The following is a 24,566-nucleotide window of genomic DNA, read 5'->3' as shown; positions in this document are numbered from 1 at the left end:
ATTTTGAAAAATGCAATCTTTTAACATCCGATATGAGAATCATATTTTGTTCTTTTTTCAAGCTAACTTCGCTTTATTAGGATGCAAATAAATGAAAAGTCTCTTTATTTTTGTTGGAACTCTCATTTCAAGTTTTTAAAGCAAAATTCCATTTTCTGTTATGAGTCAAAAATTAAAATGCTGAATAGATGGTGTTTTTTTTTTTTTTTTTACGTCAACTGTGTCCACAGATATTAATGAAATGTTTATCATAGGACCCTAAAATGCAATTTTAAAATAATTTTATCAAAAATATTTCTTTTACAAGCCGTTTTTACACTTTTGATGCCTTCACTTTGAGAATTGCGATCTCTTTGCATGCGCTATGGAAATCCGATTTTTCGCATTTTTAATGTTTATTACGCTTTGTTAAGAAGTAAACAATTAAAATATCTTTTTATTTTTGTTAAAATCACGGAATTTATAAGTTTTAAACGAAATTCTGTGCTTTTTAAGAGTGTCTTGGGTCAAAAAGTTAAATACTGAACCCTATTCTGAATTTTATTTTATTTATTTTTTTGTTACAGTTATTTTAAATACTGTACAGAAATATTTCTAGTATAATTTAACATAATGTAGAATGGTAGATAAATATTGATACTTGAGAGAGCGATGCCTCCCCCCCCCCCCCGCCAAATATCAGATAAACACTCCAGAATAATTTTTCGACATAGAAGAGTAAAACACTCAACTTTAAATTTAATTGATGCAGTTTGTGCCATCTCTAAATTCTAAAATTTCGTTTTAACAATTTTTTTTTTTTTGCGAAATTATTTGATTTTTCACAAAATTAATTCATTTTTTACAAAATTATTTTATTTTTCACAAAAAATGGACCCTGTGAAAAATCCTGGACAGACCCCCGAGTATGTTGATAGGGATATTACAGAAAACAAAAGTGATAAAAGGTATTTTTAGAAATAGTTTTGGGTGACAGAAAGCATAAGAAGAATTTTAGCTGGTGCGTGGGACAGGAAGTGGTATGTCTAAACATTTTGTTAGTAGCCCAAACAAGTTACACGAAACATTACTAATTGATACATTAGAAAATTGCAAATCAACTGCAACGGGTTAAAAAAATGATGAAAAAGCAGAAAGTAAAAAGGTTCGAAATAAATTACTGCATTGAGAAAAACAAAATTTGAGATTGATTCAGAGTTAAAAATTTTAAGATGAATGTAACTAAACAAAAAGAAAAAAAATGCAATTTTTATCACAAGTGTATCAATAAAATGTTCTAAACTGCTCATCGTTCAAAAGAACGGTCGTTCATTTTTTAAGGTAAAGAACAGATTCCTTCTTTTATAAAAGAAACATCCCTAAATTCTACAGACACAGAAGCAGTCTTTGTAAGTGAATTCTGGTTTATAAGTCAAGGTTTAATATTTTGACGTTAAGGAAAAAAGATGCACAAATATGCAGCTATGTATAATCTGCACCTGATTAATTTTCTAAAGATAATTAGTGGATAATGCATAGCCAATTCGGGTACTTAATTTTGCAAAACCAACAAAAAATTTCATTTAACCAATTTTTCCAAAATTCCCTGATTTCCAGGTTCTGTCGCCATCCTGTTTTTTTCATAAATTCAGTTATTTTTCTTCAGATTTTACATAACTTTTTGAATGAAAACTTTGGTTTATAGCTTATCTTAACCTCTCCTCAAATCCTTTGTTTATTATCATGGATACAAAGTGTGTAATTGCAATAGAAAAATTTAAAGCACAAATAGAGACGAAATCTTTATTGAATCAGAACTTTTTTTTTTAAACATTTCTTTTACAAGGAAAAAAAAAACCTCAACAAAATCATATTTTGAAATAAGTTTAAACAAATAAACTAACAGAATTATAGCCTTGAGTGGGACACATTAAAAAATAAAAAATCATTTATTATAATATTGGCACAACAAAATCATGACTCAAAACCTCAAATTCAAATACTCAACTAAGTTGACAATCATAGTTTCACTGCCTCACAAAAATTCTTAACTTTTGTGATTAATATTAATTTAAATTTTTGGCATAAAAAATGGCAATGAAATACTTAAGATGCTTATGCTGGAAATATGAATGCAATTTAATAGAAAGCTTTCATGTTTTATAATATAACTTTATGCAGAGGTTATTAAAAAGAGACCTTGCTACGTTATTACTTTCACATAATTTTGCTTTTTTTTTTCTTCTTTGCATAAGCAAATAAACATTCATGAAACACATAATGAACTATAAAAGGATGAAACATTAGTATACTTGTAAATATATATAAACAAAACTTATAAACAACTATAGACTCCAAAAATAATCTCAACACATAATAAGTATTGAAAATACAAAATGTTGTTCAGAATGCTGTTCACCGACAGTGACAGATCAAACTAAGAAAACTCTTCTCTTTGTGGAATCAGACAAGCATACACACACACAAAAAGGAAAACTTTTTAATGTTTAATGAAAAGGTTACTTTAGAGAGATTTACAGTCCCCCCCCCCCCCCCACATCGAAGGTAATGATAGCTGAGCTAAGTACTTCAGTGGGGCCCAACTGTTTTTCATTCAAGGGCCGCACCTCCTATTAAGATGACTGATGCAGGCTAGAACACATATAAAATTTAAAGTACTTCATTTTCATTTATTTACTTTAAAAAAATATATATGATATAATCTGATGCGAATTAAAAGAGGCACAGACCCTAAAGATTTTAATGTTTCCTAAAACAAAAGCAAGCTCCAATTCTGTTTTCACCAAAAAAAAAAACTAGATCCTCTTATTTTATTTATTTTTTTAAAAAATAACGTGTGTGTGAAGTTTAAATGATTGATTCATGTTTTCAGGCACAATATGGGGGGTTAAGTTTTTAAATAATATTTCTAATATTGCTGCCCTGGATCAATATTGAAATAAATTCTTTTCCATTTTTTATTCATCCAAAGAAATACAAAACAATTCTATAAGAGTAAAAAATACTTAAAGCTTTTTTTAAACATTTTTTTACCATCAATTTCAACTATCGAATATACATCACCTAACTTCTAGTAGAATTTATACTATTTAGCAGAAACATCAATGCTATTCAAATGCATACATAAGTTTACCTAAAGTTTAGACCTATTCACATGAAAAATTCAAAAATTAAAGTTAACTATTGGAATGGTACAACAATAATTAAATTGAACAAAATTTAACCGTTTTATAACAAATATTTCAAGTGAATTTTTACAAACGACCCAATGAACACTATTTACTTTTCAAGTCGAAAGTTTTGATGGACACTTGCTTCAACATTGAAAACTTGGTCAATTAAATACTGAATAATCTTGCCTTTATTCTGTGCAACTGTATGCTTCATCTCTTCAATCTTCTTGTTTGTACTTTCTTCTATAAGTACTGCATTGCTTTCTTTGGATCCCATATGCTGTTAAATTGATGAAAAAACCAATAAATTAGTAAATAAAACCATTGAAAGTTTCCTATTTTTAAACATCATTAATGTGTCTAAACAGAGGTCAAAATATATACAGAATATTTATTAAAAATTAGAATGATGATTACATTTATTTATAAATAAAAACTATTAAAATTTTGTTTTATTTTTATGTATTTAATCTGTGGTAACCTTGTAAAATTTGACATTCATTCCATTAATTTATATTCAAATGTTCTCAATTTTGAACATCTCTACTTGTTAGTTGTTTCTCCTGCTCAGCTAACAATTAACGTATTGTTCTTTTGGTTTTATTGTGATATAGCTGAGCTAGCATCATTATTAATATAACTGTAAAAGCACTTTTGCCAGGCGGTTGCAATCAGCCAATAGTGAAATTTTCAGCTTGCAAAACCATAAATATCTTCTTTACAAGAATAAAAGCTTTCAGTTTTGAATTTTGTAGACACATTATTTTGGAGGTGGGAGTGGTTACGCGTACCACACTTTGAAATTCTGCGCTACATAATGAACTTAAGTCATGACCGAATGAAAATGCCCTAGGCTTTTGAAACTGCTCAACTTATGCAATCCTGTTTTTCTAAAATGTGTAAGTGTGTAGGAAAATTCTTTCATGCAAAAAGGAGAAAAATGGGTTAAAATTCAGAGAAGCTCGCATTTCTGCTCCCTAGACCCACAAAACTTCTTTTTTTTTTTTGGCTGAAAGTAAGTTTGCAAGTTGATTGGTTGCTGAATATATAGTGAGCAAGTGTACCAAAATGGTCATCATTTTTGACAAATTTATTTCACACAAGATTCAACATGTCTACCATAGATATTTTCACATTAGAGCACAAGTTGTTCTTTATGCATGGTGAAAAAAAATTAAAGCCCCACTTTCAAACCACTGTTCCCCACTGCTGTGTAAAAAGTTCAGAAAGAGTTCAAATTTCACTAAATGTACTTGAAGTAAGTCACAATTCTCGGGAGAGGGTCGAGTTTCTTCATAGTTTCTGAAAATTTCAGTCTTTAGAAAATTTTACTTGAATCCACTATCACCACTGGACCAATTTAAAATTTAAAAACTTCTTTCTATCAAAAATATTAAATACTTAACAAGATGCAAAAATACTGAAAAACACAAGAAGCAAAGTACGTACTCAATGTTGGCATGTTTCCAAAAAATAAATTAATTATTAATTCATTAAATTTTAAAATAATTATAATATTAGTTAATCTGAGGTAATATAAAGAAAATTCTAATTGTCCAAAATATAAAAATATTTACAAGGTGCAAAAGGATTGAAATTTTAAACACTAGGCAATTTCTCACAACATATGTGTTCGATGCTGACATGTTTACCAAAAGCTGTTTGTCATTATTAACACAAAAGGAACCCCATATATACACTGCATTGAAGTTGCTGGACCGTATTCAAGTATGAAAATCAAAATTTTGCAATAAGGAGGGGAAAAGGAACGTTAAAAAAAAAGACGCTTTCAAAAAACGGAAAAAAAGGAGCTCTGCAACCTCTAATTTAACCAAAAATTCATTAGTATGTACTATGGATGTATGGATGTCCGCCAGAATGCATATTGACTGTGTTAACCCTTATAAATAGTTAAATTTAAACAAAAAAACATTAAGTGAGAAGTATAATTTTAATGCAATATCAGGGTTTGTACACTCCGGGAAAACCTGGAATTGTCAGGGAAAATGACATAGTTAAAAATGTCAGGGAATTTTGTTGTATGTGATCTTATCTTCACTTTTATCAATGATTCTTTAAAAAAAACTTTAAAAAATTTTGAGGCAAAATGACAGCAAAAAAAAATTGGCAACACAAAAAAAACTTCTGCAGCCACCATTTTTGACTCTCAATAGTTCCCAATTCCTTGGGTGAACAGGAAATATGCACAAACTCAACAGGGAAAAATACAATTTACTGCTTCAGAAGCACAATCTGAAGATTGAAGGGTCAATTGGGAAAAATCTTTTTTTTTTTTTTTTGATATTTAAAATTTTTTTTATCGGAAATGCTTTTCAGCTACATGTGAAACGTAGTCGCCATTTTTGGTCATTCACAAGATGTTGAATGAAATGAAATGAAGGAGAGTGGGGGTCAGTAGAGCCAAGCACTGCAACCAGAGGTCTATTGTACTACACCCCAAACAGAAGTCCTAAAAAAGACCAGTAGCCGAAGCTAAGATTAGCAGGCACTTAATAGGAATATCATAGATCTCCCAAGGATGTTAGTAGATACGATCTTAAATGCCTAAGTTTCCAAAAACAAAGCAGAATTGGATTTTTTTTTAATTGCAAATTAATAAAAATAACACTAAATGGGCTGCAAATTATTTTAAATATTTTTTTTTTGAGAAATAAAACTTTTGTTCATAAAACTCAACCTTATCCTCATTGCCTTGGATGCGAATGTGATAAAAACTTTTCAACTGAATTGTAGTTTCATGAAGATTTATTATTTTTCAATTGCTTTCATGTGACAAATTCAGAAAAATTATTTCTTATTTTTGGGCATTGCCGCCATATTTGGTCATTCCCAAGATTGAAGTACACAAGACTTTTTAAATGCCCAAGTTCCCGAAAGTGGCATTGGATGTTAATTGCAATGCAAACTATTGAAAACAACACAAAATGAGCCTTTTTTCCCAGATAATTCGTAATTATTTTCTGCAAAAATACAAAATTTAATCTTCAGAACATTTTTTAATCTATGATTTAGACGCTTATGTGCTAAAAACTGACTACAGTGAAGCACCGTTTATACGTTTCTTTTAGACGTTTTTATCAATTATACGTTTTAAAAATTGGTCCCTGCAGAGTCTAATTCACATTAACCTATACCTATTATACGTTTTTTCATTTGTACGCTTTTTCATACAGTCCCTTCAAAAACGTATAAACAGTGCTTCACTGTATTTTGAATTAATTATAGTTTTTTAAGGATTATTAATTATTTATAACTACTTTTATGCTGCAAATTCAAAAATCTATCCCCCTTATTAAAATTTTCACTTAATCACCATATTTGGTCGTTTGCACGATGGAAGCAGGCGTAAACTACCAAAAACAGAAATGGATGTTTATATCAATGTAAACTGTTGAAAGTAACAAAATATGCAAAAAGTTATGAAGTTTTGAAAATTAACTATTACTTTCTGGGAAAGAAATTTAAATTTTAGTATATGTATCCTTAAATATGCAAGAGGAAAAAACAAAATTGATTATTGGCATTGGCCTATGATCAGCGGATGTTAATTTTTGTTATTATGCACTATATGGTATGCCGATCCGATCTATGCAACAAGTTAGTCATATTTATACTGAAATTTAGCTTTGTATTTTGCTCAATATGTTTTGTGTTATATACTAATAAGAAAATAAAAAGAAGTATTGTAAACCAACAGTGGATGCTAAAAGATTGCATGACTTGTGACATCAAAGAAACGCTAAAATAAGTTGAAAGCACTCTATTTTCAACAAGCAGTAAACGAATTAAAACAATTTTGAACAAAATGTTTTAAAAAACTTGAAATTTTGAGTGAGAAAAGAAAGAAAAATAATCCATGATTTTTTTTTTTAAATTTCAAGTTTCAGTTCTTTTACATTGCTACTTTCAACAATTTTAATTATTTTGAAAAAATTGCTATTTAAACTTAATTTTGAATGAAGCGAGTCGCCTGCAATTTTCTTTAAAAAAACCTGGAAAAGTCAGGGATTTTTTTTTCACCACAAGTGTGTGAACCCTTAACATATTTAAATGAATATTTTTAAAACACATAAAGCATGTATTATGAAACTACATTTTTATTCATCCAGCATCATAAACATGTGTAGAGAAAACTATCTAAATAAACAGATAGTAAAGAACCGTTGATTGATGGGGAAAAGTGAATATGTGCTTAAATGCATGTTTTTGTCTTTTTGAATGTTTTAGAATTTACAGATTTTGGTTTGAAAATATTGATTTGAGTAAAAATTTAAATAAAATGCGACTCACAGGGTTCATACTCGATTTGGATGAAAAAATTCCATGACTTTTTCATGACTTCATAAAAATTTTCATGACCTTGTTACATGAAGAGAATAGTACAATTTAATATCAAACTTGCCAATTTTGGGAAATGAACATTAGCAAAACTTCTGTTTGAATGCCCTTACCTCATCGAAGCACTTACTTGTGGTTGAAAAAATATCAGTATACACCTAACAAATCTAAACTATTCTTACTTGTCTTCATCATATAAATTAAAATAAAGTGAAAATACAGTAATGGAATATAATGATGCTAAAATGTCTAATAATTTTTCTATAAACAGGCAGAATGATAATGAATGGGACAAAGGTTGAATGAGTCATTACTAAGTTTCAATAATTTCGCTTCAAAAATGCCATTTAGTGTCAAGAGTTCATATAATCATCCACATAACTTGAAAATGACAGTGTTTTGGTTCTTTAAAGTAAAGCGACATTCTTCACTAAATTCCTGTTTTTAAACCAGATATTTATTTAAAAAAAAAAACATTCAATAGTGAATAAATCTTCTGATTCAAATGTATTTGTTTACTTATTTGCATTTTCAAATGCATATAAATAGATTCTGTAATTCTAGAACATAGTGCTTGATCTATGACATTGAACACAGCAGTGGGCTGTATGTTGGGCACATACTGTTTTAGAGTAATTAGAATTCTCCTATTTCTCCATTCTATTACCTGACTAAAGATCTTTGTTTTCTAAAACCTTCAATATAAACTCTGATTTATTTAATAATAAAGTTTTTAAGAGTGATTGAAAAAGATCTCGGATGCAATTAAATTGCGTTATTTGAGTAGGCGTGGCAAAATGAAGAACATACAAGTTCACTACTACACAATATAAAATAAAAGAAGTGTTGGAAATAATGATAAATTCAAAATGAGTGATGTCCAATCAGTAAAATCTTATTGCAAAAAAAGACGAGCAGCTGCTACAGAAGTGGATGCAATGAGATTTCAAACCTTGGTTTTGTTTTCGAGATAACACAATTTTTCATCTTTAATAGCTTTTATATGCAATACAGCTAATTCACTCAAGATTTTCAATGCTCTTTTAGCAACTGTTACTTTCTCTTTGCCTAGGACATTTTTCCATTACTTCAAATAAATTTCCATGACTTTGAATGAAAATTTAAATTTTCCATGACTTTTCCAGGTCTGAAATTTGCTTATCTTCTTTCCATGACCCGTAGGAACCCTGGACTCAAGAAGACATGAAACTTTTTGGGTATTGAACACCCTCAGAAGTATTTTCTTGTAGGGTTTAAATACTCCCAGCCGTTTCTAACAAACTTTGCTACTCAACGTGCAAAGTACCATAACAGCAAAACCTAGAAGAATATCTTTATAGTTTTATTTTTCAATTCAATTTTTAAACAGTTTTTACATGCTAAAACCTACATGATGCCTTTTAAAATATAAGCTTGCATTTTATGAACTAAAAAAGGTTTTTTTCTGTTCCCTTTTTCTTTGTAGCAGCTGAAACACATGCTTTCAAGTTTTGTGCACTAAAGCGTTTTCAATTCTATTTTTCGTCACAAAAGGTCTTTACTTATACCTTTATTTCTACATGAAATATATTTTAAAAGGGAAAAAACATTGCTCATTTCAAAGTAGTGAAGACAAAAGTTGCAAAAAAATTTAGATATTGCTATATTTTAAGGTGCTTATGAATTATATGCCCCGGCACATAGTAGCTAGGTGTCACCCTCCAACAGTAGAAAACCAGGGCAGGAGGCTATAAATGCTCCCCTCTTAGCTACGCAAATGGTCAGAGTAGCTCCGTAACTCAATATAGTAGCTATCAATTTGAAAGCTAGGTTATTTAAAAGAATATGAAACATTGCTCAAATTGTTTAAAATAACGAATAATGAAATTATAATACTGAAATACTGATTTTCACTTAAGACACCTATTAATTTAGAACCTGACTCTCCAAATCATTTAAAAACTAAGCCAAAGAGATGTAAAATTTAATTTGATAACTAAACATGCTGTATACAATATGGCATTATTTTTGTCTATGAAATAACATGCCTTGTGGCAATGTGCTCTCCTCCCTTTCTATTTTTGTATCTAAAATTCATCTAATTATTAGCTAAAACTAAGCTTTTTTTTAAATTGTGAAATGTTTTTATTTCAGCTGTATTGAAGGCTAAAGTTTTCAACATGCGCTCTGAAAAACAATAAGATATAAATACCAGTTTTTCATATTCCCTGAATTGATTTTCTCTTTCTGCTCGGAATCTTTGCACTTCAGCAGTCGCTTCTTCTTTAGCTTTCTTGAGTTTCAAAGCTTTTCCTGCATCAAGGATTTTTCATTATATATTTTACGTGAGAAAAACCTATATGTATGTCATGTTACATGGGTAAAAGTAATATCAAAACATTTAAAAGGATCGCTTACGTTTCCTAGCTTGATGAACTTTCTCATCAGCTCTTTTTTCGGCAGCCAAAAGTTGCTGGATCCCCTGAGTCTGACTAGCCATTTTATTTTAAAATACAACAACAGGACTTCACCTTGAGATGTATTTAAGTACTTGTTCCAATATCAGTAAAAGCGTCACAATCACAATTTATTGCTGTCGCTGATAAACGAAAAGAAGGATGCAACAGCTGATGTAAGCAACGTTGCCAATTCTTTTTTTACATTTTATCTTAAAATTACCTTTCGCAGGTTTAGCTCGCGTTCGGAAACTTCGGTTTGCTGTAACCGGTTGAAATCCCCGAAAATCAATTTCGAATAGTTTGAGGAAGAAAAACAAAATAAAAAATTCTGTGCCTTAAACATTCTTGGAACGCCTAGGAAAACAGGTTATATTTCTGAATCATGCTTGCTTGCTTACGTTTGACGAGCACGAGCGGTAGCAACAGGTTGGTTAATCACGTGACAGCAATGACGTCAGCGGTTATTAACCGGTTGTTCACGAACCAATGCTTCATCGAACGCGTGGGGTTGATCACCGGTTACTTGAGCAGACATGACGCAGACGAATAACACGCAGGTGAAAAATACATATAATTGGTCAAAAATGTCATGTGGTTCCTTCCATCAACCAGCCACAGGTGCGGTCTACTGGTAGGTCAACCGGTAAGGCTCATAGAACGACATCGGCAGCAACCCTCAAAAACGCTGCGGTTAGCAACTGGTTATTCACCGGTCAACCGGTAAGGTTTGTCGACCGCAAGTTTTGATATTTATGTGATCTGTAACCATGACATAAGTAAGTATGTTTTGACGTGATGCATTCTGGGAATTTCGGGTTTGGAAAAAAAGGAACCTCCGATTATTCTGCAAGATTAATTATTGTTCTCTTCCCAAATAAAAGTAATTTTTTTTTCCTCTCGCTATATCGCAAAACAAAGAGAGAGAATATACAAACCCACCTGGAATCTTTGAAATACATTTCAACATTTCGTTAACACCATCGTTTGCAACTATTATTATATACCTAGACTTATGTCAGTTTAAATTTTTTGTACCATAATGTAGGTACAGATCGATCGCAAAGCACACAGCACATACATTTTGGCATTTAAAACTAACAGTTTCTAGCCAATGTATAATCGTTAATGATTCGACAGAAAACTTGTTGGAAAATGAAGTTTTAAAACTCTTACTTCTAATGATATCTATTTTTGGGTACAAGTTTTGTTCAATTTTAATTTTAATTCACTAATAAAATCAAGAAGTTTTCATTTCAGATGTCGTTGTCATGGTTTATACCAAATTTCATATTTCTAAATAGAAATATATAGTTTTGAGATAAAGGTCCTACTTCTCTTTATTAAATACGCTTGAAATAAACATTGCAAGAGTGAGTTTATAACTATGAAGTGCAGGACTTGGCTCTTCACTAATAGTGCTTCGTATTTTTCTAGGTTGTTGTGCTGTATGTGTTCATATTTTGTTAAAATACCCAATTCTCAAAGTATACAATTCGTTAAAAAAATTCGAATCACCCCACAAAAATGAGACTAAAGTGCTTGATTATTTAAAGCAGTTAGTTATCTTTGAACCAGTCATGTAGCCAGGAAGAATTGTCGAAGGATGTGGTTAGTTTTAGGCATTTGCTATGATCAGAAAAGGAAAATTTCTGTGACTCAGATTCGAATACCTCTTACTGCCACTCACATGTGTGTCTGCTTGTAAAACATGTTTTAAAATTCTTATTTGTTTCACATCCAGTTTCCACATCTCTCATAAAATGCAGTTAAACTCTTTGAATTAATCCAAAACTTAAGTAATGATAAAAAATACTCAATCAAAGGGATTTATGAATGAACAGAAAGTGATGTGTCTACAAAATAAAAGGATGAAAAAATTTACTTTTCCACTAAGGCTGGGTGCATTTTTTATTTTTGCCAATTTTAGTTTATTCATAACTATAGCAAACTAAAATTTCTGAAGATAAAACATTTAACATATTCAATTTCTGGAAACTAGTGTTGCCATAATACCTGCATTGGCGTTCACTTTCCTATCTTGTCGCCAAGGTAGAAAGTAAACAAGTCGCCAAATCTAGTTGCTTATCTTTAATGAAAGAGTTTTAAAAAAAAGTATTCGCATAAATGTTTCATTTTTGGTTAAAAAATGAAATATAAGGCTTAGTTATAAAGTGATATTTTCACCAGAAAATGTGAAGCAGTGTTATAGGCGGCTGGTGCATCAAAAAAGTGGGGGGGGGGATCAAAAGAACTGTGTAACATAAGGGGCTTAGCCCCTGAAAATGATTTTTTTTTAAAATAAAACTGGGCTGTTAACATTAAATATTGAAGACTGTTAAATAAACAAATTCTATGACCTTCAAAAAATGTGGAACATGGCTTCAAAAATCGGGAAGGAAGGTCACTGTAGACTTTCCCATTCCAATTCGAAATTCCATTTTATGAAATAAGATGGGGGAAGTCCATTTATTTCGAATTTTTAGTTTTTACTTTCATGAAATGTATTGATTCACCCTATAAAAAATCATTTTTCAATTGAGCATTAATTTTTAACTCTTGGAAAGTGAGGGGGCAGTCGCCCACCTTGCCCCTCCATACATGCAGCCTATGGAGAGTTATATCGTCACTTCAAATCAACAGTAGGATATCTCACTGCTATTCCTGGAAGTAGATGTCTGACTGTTTCTCTGAATTGACAAGTGTTAAATATTGAACAGGCTCAGTACTTTTCATACAATTTCGTTTCCTAACAGATCTGTCTTAGAAAATATGTTTGAACACTTTTTTAAAGGCAATAACTAACACCTGCATATTTTTCTCCAGTTAGATGTTCTTTCCTGAAGTAAAACAAGGCTGAACTATGTAATGAAAATCATGGCAACTCCATTCAATACATCTCATTCTTTCAAATTCGACATCTCATCTTTACTGCCTGAAGGTCACGAGAAAGCTTTCAAGCAAGCATTTTATAATGTGGCTGCCACAGTGTTTGTCCTCTTCATATTTGTTGCATGCGTTGCCGTGTACTACGTCCTGGAACCTTTCCTCAGGCCACTCTTATGGGCTGTGCTGTTTGGATCCGTGCTTCATCCCTTCAAGCATAGTATGACAGTCATTTTTAAGCGCTGGATTCAGTCACTTCACATGTCAGGTGCGTGACAATTTATGCTGGTTCTCATTTTTTAGGTAGGAATGAATAGAAATGCAAAAGTGATGGCCACCAGCAACAGGCTGTGTTCCCAGCTAGGCTGGCTCTAGTCTGTTTATCTATCCCCAGTGAATTATCCATCGCCTCTTAAACTTTTTCACTCCATTGCAGGTAACAACTGCTTCCAGTGAACTTTTCTAAATGCTTACAACCAAGTCCGTCATTTCAAAAAGTTACGTAGGGGAAGGGGGGGGGGGCAAAAGGTTTATATTCAATAAATTTTGTGGTGAATATAAGCACATACAAAAATACATAATTATATTATGTTTAAAACTTCAGTCAATTGTGCCCCCCTTGAGTGTCCAAATGACAGTCTTAAGTAAAGATGCACCGATTAATTGGTCACAATGCCAATTGTTTATAATCGGCCAATTTTTGCTGATTAATTGGTGTGAAAAGGTTCTGATTAAAACTACTTTTTGCCTAGAACAAGAAACTATGCTACATGAATTAATAAACAATAAATATAATTTTTCATTGTTCAAAAGAAAAGTAGGTGTTGTGAGATGGTAGTATGTTATATACATATCTGTCTTGGGGTTCCCCTCACTTCCCCTCCAACTTTTGTATGAATACTTCTATTCAAACCCCAAAAGAAAAAAACTTTATTTTATTTTTCATCTATTGTTTTGGCTGTTTATACTTTTAACTACAACTTATATTTTGCAATTTGCTTTTAAAATTATTTTTTCGTTCAAGAAAATTGTTGAATGTGTTTTGATTTAAAATATGCTTTTAAATTATATTATTGCTTTAATAACCAATATTTTACAAATATTGGTTATTAAAGCAATGTAAACTTTTAAAATTTGTACTGTTTTATATGTACACATATCTACACTGTTTCGACGTGTCTCATGTGCCAAGACCGACAAAAATTGTGAAATCTTCATCGCCAGGAAAGAGGTTGACTGTCAGACAAATTATTTTTCAGAGTTTATAGGAAAATTGAATGTAATAGGGCTTCTAAAAGGTCCTTGTTCTGAAAGAGTAGCTGCTTTTTTTTTACGGCCTGGCACCCATGCTTAGTCAAACTCTGCTCATGTTCTTTTTTTTTTTTCTACTTCTCTACCTTTAGCATAATGCTTATAATTGCCTTATGATTTTCATTAAGAATGAAAGCCTGGATACTAACAATAAAAAAAAAAGTTCTTAATTAAAAGTGTCTAAAATAAACCAGATCCTACTGTATTATATTTTTATGTGATTTTTATCATTTTGATATTATTAAGCTCTGAATTTCAATCTTGTCCTGTACTTTGGTGAGTGATCTGATGTTGATTGATTTCCAATATAAAGTCATATGCACCAACAATAAGTAGATATTTTCATGATTTGTTCACCAAAATTTGTTATAATATTTTGACTGAAATTCTGACAGGCACTCCTTTAACAGTGGGCGCACTCACTTCTCCTTTCCTCGTCATTGACCATGTGTCAGAGCAAATGTGGGAATTCACTCTGCAGTATGCAGTTGTGTTCATTACTATTATTGGCGTGGTCTTGACTACATTCTTCCTGTACAGCTGTGTTCCCAGCTACATGGTCGCTTTTGCATTCAGCTTTCTTAGTCGACTACTCATCGGAGTGTCACATCTTTTGGAATTCTGTCATGGAGCTACCTTATTTGTAAGTAACTCTTCATATCTCTCATGTGTAGGTTATGTTCTGTGTGCAAGCTTTTAGATTTAGATGTAAAAGATGAACTATTTTTAAACTCTACATGAATCATTTTAATACTCGACCGCACGGCTTCCCAAACTTTATTGCCAACGGACCCCTTTCGTAAAACAATATTTAGTGTGCCCACCTCCCCAAACGAAAAAGAGAGCTCTTGGGGGGTACCCCTAAATGATGTCACACTTTTTTTCAATTTTTTCACATGCTTGACCCCCAACCCTCCTACCATGTCATAAAGTGCCATACTTCACTTTACCTCCTCCTCTTGTTAAATGCTTCCCTATTTTTCATAAGCATTTTGTAATAATAAGATGTGTGCTGTCCCTTTTCTTGCTAACCCCACCTTTCCCTTGTCACAAACTAAAACAAATTCCCAAGCCCCTCCCTCGGCAAAACATGACTTCTTTTGTGGTTACTGGGCATAACTTTATTTACAAATTCTGAAGTACAAAAATCAAACTGATCAGGCAAAAATAAATTGGTTACAAAACAATGAAAATTAAAAGTGAAACTTTGAATTGAGGTTGGTTTAGCTGGCACAATTTGGGTTTAATTTTTGACTGCTTGAGACGAATACCAGGTTCAGAATCTAGACAGCATTGCTATTTAGTTTTACAAAGTAATCCTCGGATACTTTTTGAGCATGTTTCCAACACTTTTCAAACTTGGACATTTGTTCCCTTTTTTAGAAAACTTTGCAGCACTTTTTAGAATAACTTGCAAAATATTCAAAACACCCATTTGGTTCAGCACATATTTTTACACTTTTGGAAACGCATTTGAGAACTTTTTAGCAGTGACACATGTTGTTTTTGTTGTTAATTTTAAAGCAGTATGGTAGGAATTGTCAATTGCCGCTGGCAATAGAGTCTTTGACAAAGGAAGGCCATCCTTTTTTCCTCCATTCTTGACACTAACCGACAATGAATCATTGCAACAAAAGTTTTAGTAGCAAGAGATTCTATTGATTGGTATTTAAAAAAAAATATATTGAAATTATATTTGTACAAAAGAAAGCAATGATTTCATAAGTGTGCCCAAATGTGTTTCCAATATGTTCTCAAATGTATTCGCAATGTGTTCTTAAATTTAAGAAATATCTCGAGCGTATCACATTCATCATTTTAAACACATGTTTTTTTTTTTTTCTCAGAACAAATTCGGATCACATTTTAGGGCACATTCAGGCAATTTTCTCTGAATTAAAGTGTTCCAAATGTGTTTCCAATGTGTACTGGGAATTTGAACTGTGGTAGCCGTATGATTTTGCAGCACTATTTCTAAAGCTGTCAGGAAGAAGTGTTCAAAGGACAGTTCTATACTTCGAAGGGGAAAATTCTGGTTTTCAAATACACAGTCCAGTCACATTAATGTGACCACCACGTATTTTCCACGTCAGAGTTAAATAACCAATCACAGAAGGCAGGTGACAGCACAGTGCAGTTGAGCGTATATAAAGGGTGTGTGAGGGCTTCGGAAAACATTTCAATCGTTGGCCTAATGCAGAAAGGAAGCGATTTATCCGACGGCCAAAAGGGCATGATCATTGGCTTTCGGGCCAAGGGTGGAAGCATTTCCGAAACGGCTGAGTTTGTGAACTGTTCAAGTGCCGCCATGGTAAAAGTGTACCGTGCATGACAAAATGTGACTGTCCAAAATCAGCGACATGACAAATGTGGTGCACCATGGACCATAAATGACAGGGGCGAATGATGGTTGCGGAGATGCGTTCGGGCAGATAGACGGGCTACCATTGAGCAACTGACCACCAAAATGAACCAAGGGGCTACCAAAAGTATCTCGCAAACTACTATTCAGCGAACATTGCTGCGTCTGGGCCTCCGAAGCAGATTTCTGGTTCGTGCACCTATGCTGACTGCTGTTCATCGATGACGAAGGCTAGAATTTGCACGCCAGTACAGCAGCTGGACGTCCACTGAGTGGCGACAGGTAGCGTTTTCAGATGAATCGCGTTTTATGCTCCATCGGACTGATGGACGTTGGCGTATAAGGCGTGAAACCTTTAAAAGGAACCACCCTGCAACCATTGCCGAAATGGTCCAAGCTGGAGGCGGGAGCATTATGGTCTGGGTAATGTTTTCCTGCCATTCTCTGGGTTCACTGATCATTGTGGAAGGCACGATGGATCAATACAAGTATGCATCTGTCCTTGCGGACCATGTTCACCCCTACATGCGCATTGTTTTTCCTCAGGATGATGGCATCTTCCAGCAGGACAATGCGAGGTGCCATACAGCTGCCAGTGTACGTGCATGGTTTGAAGAGCACCAGTATGAGTTTACCGTCCTCCCCTGGCCAGCAAACTCACTTGACTTAAACCAAATCGAGCATCTGTGGGACTAACTTGATCGAGTTGTTTGCGCCATGGATCCTCAACTGCGTAATCTAGCGCAGCTGGCCACGGCATTAGAGTCGGCATGGCTCATCATCCCGGAGAACACCTTCAGGGACCTAAGTGACTCTCTTCCTGCACGTCTCGCAGCAGTCCGCTCTGCGAAAGGTGGTTCTGGTTATTCTGGCTTTTGACAGATGGTCACATTAATGTGACTGGATTGTGTAAGAACATTATTTGAATAACATGTTTTAACATGTTTAAAAAAAAAATTCCAAAGTTTGTGGCAGACCCCCTGCTAGGGCTCGGCGAGCCCCCAAGGGGTATGCGGACCACAGTTAGGGAAGCCCTGCTCTTACAGAGCAAACACTGAAAGCGTGCTATTGCAGAGTTTTTAATAAATTACTACTAATTAATCTAGTAACATCATGCAGCTCAAAATACTTAACATAGATGTATACTGGGGCAAGGCTTAACTTCTAACAAAAAAGTTAAGGAACCCTATATTCTTCAAAATCATGCAAATTCTGAGCAAAACTTTTTATTATTAAAGAGCAAAACTTTTTGCCAGCTCACTTACAAATTAAGCTCTCTATCCTGGGATGCATTCACAAAGGTTTCATCTCTAGAACGTTTGATTCTATTTTATAACAGACTGCAACTTAGCAATTGGACGGCTATGATATGAAAACTCATGAGTTTGATAGTTTTTGTTAAAAAAGGAGTGGTATATAAAGAAATAAGAAACATATAATAAGTGCTTGATCTTCAAATAAAAAAAGGGAAATGAATAAATGTATAACTTATGCAAAATATCTGTTCTTGTACTGCACAAAACATAATGACAGTAATAGTTAAACTAGCAAGCATACCCAGTGTTGCCTGGATCAGTAATAATAATCAGAAACAATTTATACTTTCTTTTATTTATTTTTAGCTGTGCTCAGCAGTTTCACACACTTTAATAAGACAACAATGTATTAAAAAACTATTTTAAGTACATCACGCTATGATATATATATATATATATGTGCAGTAAAACCCCTCATAACGGACACCCCTCTTATGGGGGCAATTTTTAGTTCCCCAGTTCCAATGCAAATAACATTATTAAACTCCTGTACTGCTGACACCTCTCTATTGTGGACAAAAAAATTTGTCCCGTTGGTGTCCGCATTAGCGGGATTTTACTGTAGTAAAAAATTACACACCCTTATCCACAGCAATGTTTTCTGTTAAATAAGAAAATCAAAACAAAAAATAATTGAAAACCCATTATTTATAAATCTATTCTTTTTTAAATGAGTTGGGTAAATAAATGCTGAAAGTCTTCCCGCCCGCGGCCGGGTTCAAATCCGAGACCCTAGGGTTGCTGGCTGAGCGCTTTACCGATTGAGCTATTCGGGCAACAAAAGTTCCAGTTATTGATGCAACAAAAAATGCATCATGATTATTATTAATTTAATTTCAATTTATTGCTGCTCTACTCCTATTAGTCATAGTCTATAACCTTCCTCAATAAATGGACTACTCAACACAAAAAGAATTTTTTTAATTTGAACCTGTAGTTCTTAAGATTAGCGCGTTCAAACAAACAAACTCTTTAGCTTTATATCATTAGTATAGATAGCGGCATTCCTCATCACTGTGTTCTTACTGAAAGTGAAAGCTACTGGACACTTAACTGTTGGTGATGGAAAGCAGCTGTCAGTTGCTTGCTATATTCTGTCACAAAGCATGAAATTTTCAATATGAAAAGAGGGTGTGATAATGCAAGCAGAAAATAACCATTTATCAGTTTCAAATTGATGTTCTAAAAGGCTACAGAGTACAGTGTGCAATATTGATGAGCACCACTGATTACCACTTAAAAAAAGAAATGCAGAAACTGAGCTCCCATGCAAATTAAACTTTACACTTTGGTGAGAGTTGCCTAGCATTATGTAGATTTCTGCTTTTTTGAAAGTTTTCATAGTTCCTTCCTCTTTGTTTTCAATTTTATGTCATATAAAAAGTGAAATGTTCATTTATACGTTTAAAAAAAGTTTCATGAGAGAGATTCCAGAGGATGTAAGCCCCTCCCCCCCCTCCAAATGCTCTTCCACTGATTCTGTGGCACTCAATATTAAAACTTTAACCTAGCTAATTTTTCACCAGTCAAGATTTTTAGCTAAGTGGGAGTCATTTTCCAATTTCTGTCAGTTTTTTTATTTGTTCTTCTTATCCTTAAATGCAGTAGCTACACTTACTTGTCTATGATTAGTTCATACTGTCACCTCAGAGCAACAGTAGAACATCTTACTGTTGTATGTTTTCAGGCTTAGATGATATACTGTTGTTCTTAGGAGATGATATACAACTTTATGCAAAAACAAAATTGGTGAACTTAGTTGAATGAACAACTGAATTGTTTTATTATGTTTTTTAAACTTTCAGGTGTGGACTGTCATTGTGGGATACTTATTAATCTTATTGCTATGGTGGACGCCAAAAACAAAGCCTTTCCTAATCTTCCTCTCACCTTTTGTGTGGACAATCTTTATCTGTCATCTCGTTAGCATTGCTGGTACTTTGCGTCTTACCATCTTGTTGGTTCTACTGGCTTGTATATTGATTGGTTTCCTTGCTGATCTCAAAGGACGGTATGCTGAGGGATGTAAGTTAAAATTGAAGAAAGTTATATTCTTATATTTTCTTCAATTATTGTACTATAACTTTATTATAATATAACTTATTTTAATATAACTTTCAATGGCTTTTTTTAAAGACTTAATTTTTGATAACTGTCCTGTAGTGTAATTATCCTGAGGGTGGAGGGGATCTCTCTTACTGTCAGCAGGGGTCGAAGTAGTCCTATATATCCTATATTTCCTATATTTTCAATAAAAGCATCAAAATCATCCTATATTTCCTATATTTTTCAAAAATGTCTTATATTTCCTATATTCCCGTTTTTTACCCTATATATCTTTTAAAAAGAACAGTAAATAAATTTTTTGACATCGGATTTTTCGCTGAAAGTACGTGCCCAAGCGAATTTCAAATTAAAAAACTCAACTGACTAAATTCTGCAACAGGCACCTTCTTTCATTGGCTACAGCAGTGTGACTAAAATTTTGGCAACAGCCGTTTGTTTTGTTTTCCATCATGGTTTTCGTTGATATATTTTTGCGTTCAGTGCATTTTCTGATCGAAATGTTCTGATTTTCTTTTTGCAATCTTTTCTTTTTGTGGAATTTTGGGATCGTGGAATGTTAGTTCCTTATGATGCTAAAATGTAGTTTGTTGTAATATGTGAAATTATAATGGCGAAATCGCATTGCTTAACAAAATTTCATGTGGAGTTGTTGCACCAGGAGGACATTAATTCTACAAATTTTGGTGCATGGTGCACTAAAGGAAAAGATGATTTTACCACTTTTTGCAATTTTTGCAACTGTTCAGTACCCATAAGCAATAGTGGATTTTCGCAATTGAGACAGCATGCTAAAACATTCAAGCATAAAGAAAACTCTGAAAAACGTCTGAAGGATCCTTCTCAAGCTGTTTGTTCTTAATACAAGTGGTAAAGGGTTCAGTTTAGACATAAAATAAAAGAACAGTGGAATTAGTGCTTGGGTCATGAGTGAGGAAGAAAAAATAAAAATTATCTTTGTTCAAATTTTGTTTAGTTATTTAGTCTATAAAGTACACTGTTTTTTTCAAAAATTATTCTTTCAACTAGAAGGAAATCATTTCAGATGTAAGGTATAATTTCGTTTTTGAGGGTTTTTTTTTTTTTTTTTTTTACAAAATCATTGATAAGAATAACTAAATAATATATGATATGTATTATTTCTTTTTTCATAGCAAAATTATTCATGTAATGTGTCCTATATTTGTCCTATATTTTTTGTGGAAAATGTCCTATATGTTACAAGTCGGTCACTTCTATCCCTGTATCAGTTTAACAATTTGTTTTTAAAAAAAAGGTAGAAAAAGTTTTACTTTTTTGAGATAGTAAAATGAAATTTTATAAATAGATAGGTGATTAAAATTTTTAAAAAATTGAAAGTTGTGTATTTTCTTCTTTTTTTTTCGAAATTCAATGAATTTTTTAATTTAATATTGTTGTATAATTTTGTTGCTATGTGCATGCATTTCAAATTTTCAGCTAAGTTGTTTTGACCATTCTATTTTAGTGTTGGAACTTCAATTTGGTGTTCCAAAATTGGCTGCAGGGCCTGAATTTCTGTGGTTTTTCAAATTATCATTATTATTATTATTATTTTTTTTTTTTTTTTTTTTTTAGTTTGAGAACAAATTACCTTCAGGAAGTTCAGTGAAAAATTGGGGTTTACCACCTTTTTAAGGAAATTAACTTTTTTAAAAGGAAAGAAAAAATTAATGAAGAGGTTTCAAAAATGATTGGAAATGTGCGATTTTCTTCCTTGTGTATCGATAGATTTCATTTTTGTGATTATAATTTTGTGTATTATTTGGGTGACGAACGATGTTCTTATGTTTGTTTCAATTCTTAGCTGTAACTGCTGCACAGCATGAAGAAAGTGAAGCAAGTCCTCTGACATCTATTCAAGCTATTCGATCCGGACTAGCCTGGATATGTGGCACAGAGGATGCTGGGTCTGAAATCACACCAGATGTAAGTTATTATTATGGATTATGTTAGATATTGGTTCCACTTGTGTTTATTAAGAGATGGAAAGCTAATATTTTGCAATGGATCTTTGAAGGTTTGTGCCATTTGTTCGTCGACAGAATGATCATTCTCAGTGCCAGATCTTCCACTTTTTGGAGCCCAGGCACTTGACACTGTCCCTCTTTCTGATCTTTCTTCAAGTTTTTATATCGAGTATCAATCTATATAAATAAAACAAAGAATGTATGTGTGTGTATTCCCTATACAAATCAACAGTTTACGTTGGATCTCGACTAAAGGTACAACTTGGGTAAGGAAGGTACACTTGGGCACCGGAGAAGGAAGGTAGGGGGATTTTCAAATGCAAAAAAGAACCGAACCGTTTGATTTTTTATTTTAAAGCCCAAAAATAGCATTAAATGGCTCTTTCTACTCAAAATGATTATCCGATTTCTTTGATTCAAGTCTCATTTGAAAGCCTGCGAGAAACACCCATAGAGTTCCTTCAACTCCTTTGAATTGCAAAAAAAAGGGCGGGGGGCTGTAAAATCACCTACAAATAATTAAAAAGCATCATTATGCCTAGTGAAATAAAAATTTTATGTCAAAAATTTATCATTAGCACAATGTCATTTTAAATTAGCTTGAAAACAATTCAGAAGGTTGCCACTTTTTTTTCTCGACTGTGACTAAATAAAATTTTGTTTTTATTTTGAGTTAAAAATTTTCCCTTTTGATTAATATTTGGTGATTTATCTTCCATCTTATTTTTTGTACCAGCAGCAGAAGATAATCAGAAAAGTTGCATTTAAATTTGTTTGGGAATTTTCGATTTGACATTTTCTTTCTTTAAGAATGATTCATGGGTGCAAGACCTTCCGTCTAAGGACGGATTTCCATCTTGGACAAAATTTCCGAGACGTAAGTCGGGATGGAAAGAAGTTTGATGATTATCCTTCAGTTTAAAAAAAAAAATGAGTATTTGAAAATTATGCTTTAATAACTGGACCTTTCCATAGCTATGAATTGACATCAACATTCTCTCGATTTTCCGCCATGGGCTTTTCCGAGAAGGGGGTCGGGACGGAAAAAAATTCAATGACTTTCCTTCAGTTTTTTCTAAAAAGAGAAAAATTCAGTGTTTGAAAACATGCTTTAATTTTACTGGACCTTTCCATACCCATGAATTTACATTGAGATTCTCTCGATTTTCCGCCATGGGCTTGCTTTGTTTGCAACGTGCTTTTGGAGGAGCGGCATTTAGACTTACGCCGTTTGACCTTATTTAGGTAGCTCTGTTATTTCCAACTCACTGCATTGCAGACTTCTGAGTTGCTTGCTATTCTCGCTGATTTTTCGAATTGATCGTCTTTCGTCTCTATTTTTCACTTGCTATTTTCGATCATCCTTTTGTTGTTTTCTCATTTGCGTCTTTTTTCCCCGCAAACTTTACACGCATAAATGAAAATAATGCGGGTTCTTAAAATTAATAATTTTTTAAATTATCTTAGAGTTGAATCTGAATCACCGGTTGAGAGTGATTGCTGCCAGGATGAAATCTTCATGCCACATCAAAGGGTGTCCACATACCAAGTAAAAAGGAAACTGTCAGGGATTTTGAAAATTTTAATGAGAATGGGAATTTTTTAAAGAATCAGAGGCAAATTTCAAGCTGGTTTGAAACATTGATGGGCATCTGTACCTGCATTTTTGACATGTTTCTGGTAAAATATTCTAAGACTTGAGGGATCACTAAATTCCAATGACTTTCAATCTATCACTCGCTAGAATGGAAATATGGGGGGGGGAGAGAAATCAAACGAGAAAAATAACGGCAGCATGAGTTTGCGAAAAAACGCTGCTCTTGCAAAGAGGGTAAGTCCGCAAATTCCCACGATACTGAAGTCTTACAACATTTATATTTTGGAGAATCTATGAGGGGGGGAACTGCTCAAGGGCCCCAGAACAAAAAATCGAAAAATTTAATTGTAAGCCATTTTTGAAGCTAAGTATTTTTCGGAATTTCTCTTCTGCAAACTCTAAGAAAAAGTTCCAAAATCTTTAGTCTGTCTTTAATGGTGTAAAGTGGGAGGGTGAGGTTTAAAAAAAAATGGAAACTGGAGTCTTAAAATCACAAACTTAGGCAATCTTTGGTGAATTAATGAGAGATAGTTCCGATGTTCTAACCTGAAAATGTTTTGTAGCTGATGTATTAATAACTATTTGAGGCTATACTTAAATGACTCAAGACAAAGGGTATTTGGGATGCTCTCCTGAAAAATGTTTATAATTGAAGTCTTAAAACTTTTAGGCTGTCTTTGGCAATGTCAAGAGGGGGAGGGGGGGCTCTCTTTAAGCGAAATTCCGAAACTGGAGTCTTAAAAGCGCAACTTTAGACCATCTTTAATGAACATAGAAGCAGAGGGTGGGGTTCAGGGTCCCCCTCCCCCTTCAAAGTTGAAGTACTCAGAACTCTGCTTTAGGTAATCTTTGGGGGACATAAAAAGAGGGAATTCGAAGGCTTTCTCTCAATAAATTTTAGAAATTAAATTCTCAAAACTTCTGTGATGAAAAGGGGGAACCACAAATTTAAGTCAAATTTAGTGAACTTAGGGGTAAGAATTCGAGGGGGGTCTCTCTCCCCCGAAAATTTCTCCATGCTGAGGTATTGAAATACCATTTTGGCTATTTTTGAGTGAGTTAAGAGTTAGGGAAC

At 33.1% G+C, this 24,566-nt stretch overlaps 2 protein-coding genes across 3 annotated transcripts in view; one reads left to right on the top strand and one right to left on the bottom strand.

The window, feature by feature from the left end:
* Positions 1 to 1,768: 1,768 nt before the first annotated feature.
* LOC129222145 (V-type proton ATPase subunit G-like) lies at positions 1,769 to 10,082 on the bottom strand. Its single transcript, XM_054856600.1, has 3 exons — positions 9,930 to 10,082; positions 9,724 to 9,824; positions 1,769 to 3,453 (listed from the first exon to the last, which is right to left on the bottom strand). Exons 1-3 carry the CDS (start codon positions 10,009 to 10,011, stop codon positions 3,280 to 3,282), a joined length of 357 nt encoding a protein of 118 aa, XP_054712575.1. The 5' UTR covers positions 10,012 to 10,082; the 3' UTR covers positions 1,769 to 3,279.
* A 680-nt stretch (positions 10,083 to 10,762) lies between these two features.
* The window catches only part of LOC129221980 (transmembrane protein 245-like), a 49,425-nt gene continuing 35,621 nt past the window's right edge, over positions 10,763 to 24,566 (top strand). For both annotated transcript variants that reach the window (XM_054856389.1, XM_054856388.1), the window contains exons 1-5: positions 10,763 to 10,850; positions 12,794 to 13,121; positions 14,560 to 14,807; positions 19,648 to 19,867; positions 21,732 to 21,853. In XM_054856389.1, the coding sequence (XP_054712364.1) occupies positions 12,836 to 13,121; positions 14,560 to 14,807; positions 19,648 to 19,867; positions 21,732 to 21,853 (876 nt within the window). In that variant the 5' untranslated portion in view covers positions 10,763 to 10,850; positions 12,794 to 12,835. The remainder of the gene's footprint in view (positions 10,851 to 12,793; positions 13,122 to 14,559; positions 14,808 to 19,647; positions 19,868 to 21,731; positions 21,854 to 24,566) is intronic.

Source organism: Uloborus diversus, chromosome 5, assembly GCF_026930045.1.
Source record: "Uloborus diversus isolate 005 chromosome 5, Udiv.v.3.1, whole genome shotgun sequence".
Taxonomy (NCBI): domain Eukaryota; kingdom Metazoa; phylum Arthropoda; class Arachnida; order Araneae; family Uloboridae; genus Uloborus; species Uloborus diversus.
The sequence above is the reverse complement of the archived record's forward strand: the minus strand, read 5'-3'. Positions and strand labels throughout refer to the sequence as shown.

Excerpts from the sequence above, each read along its gene's own strand:
- LOC129222145 (XM_054856600.1), bottom strand. The coding sequence starts at position 10,011 with ATGGCTAGTCAGACTCAGGGGATCCAGCAACTTTTGGCTGCCGAAAAA. Across the intron at positions 9,825-9,929 it reads AGTTCATCAAGCTAGGAAAC|GAAAAGCTTTGAAACTCAAG; the intron begins GTAAGCGATCCT and ends TCCTTGATGCAG. Across the intron at positions 3,454-9,723 it reads TCAGGGAATATGAAAAACTG|CATATGGGATCCAAAGAAAG; the intron begins GTATTTATATCT and ends TCAATTTAACAG.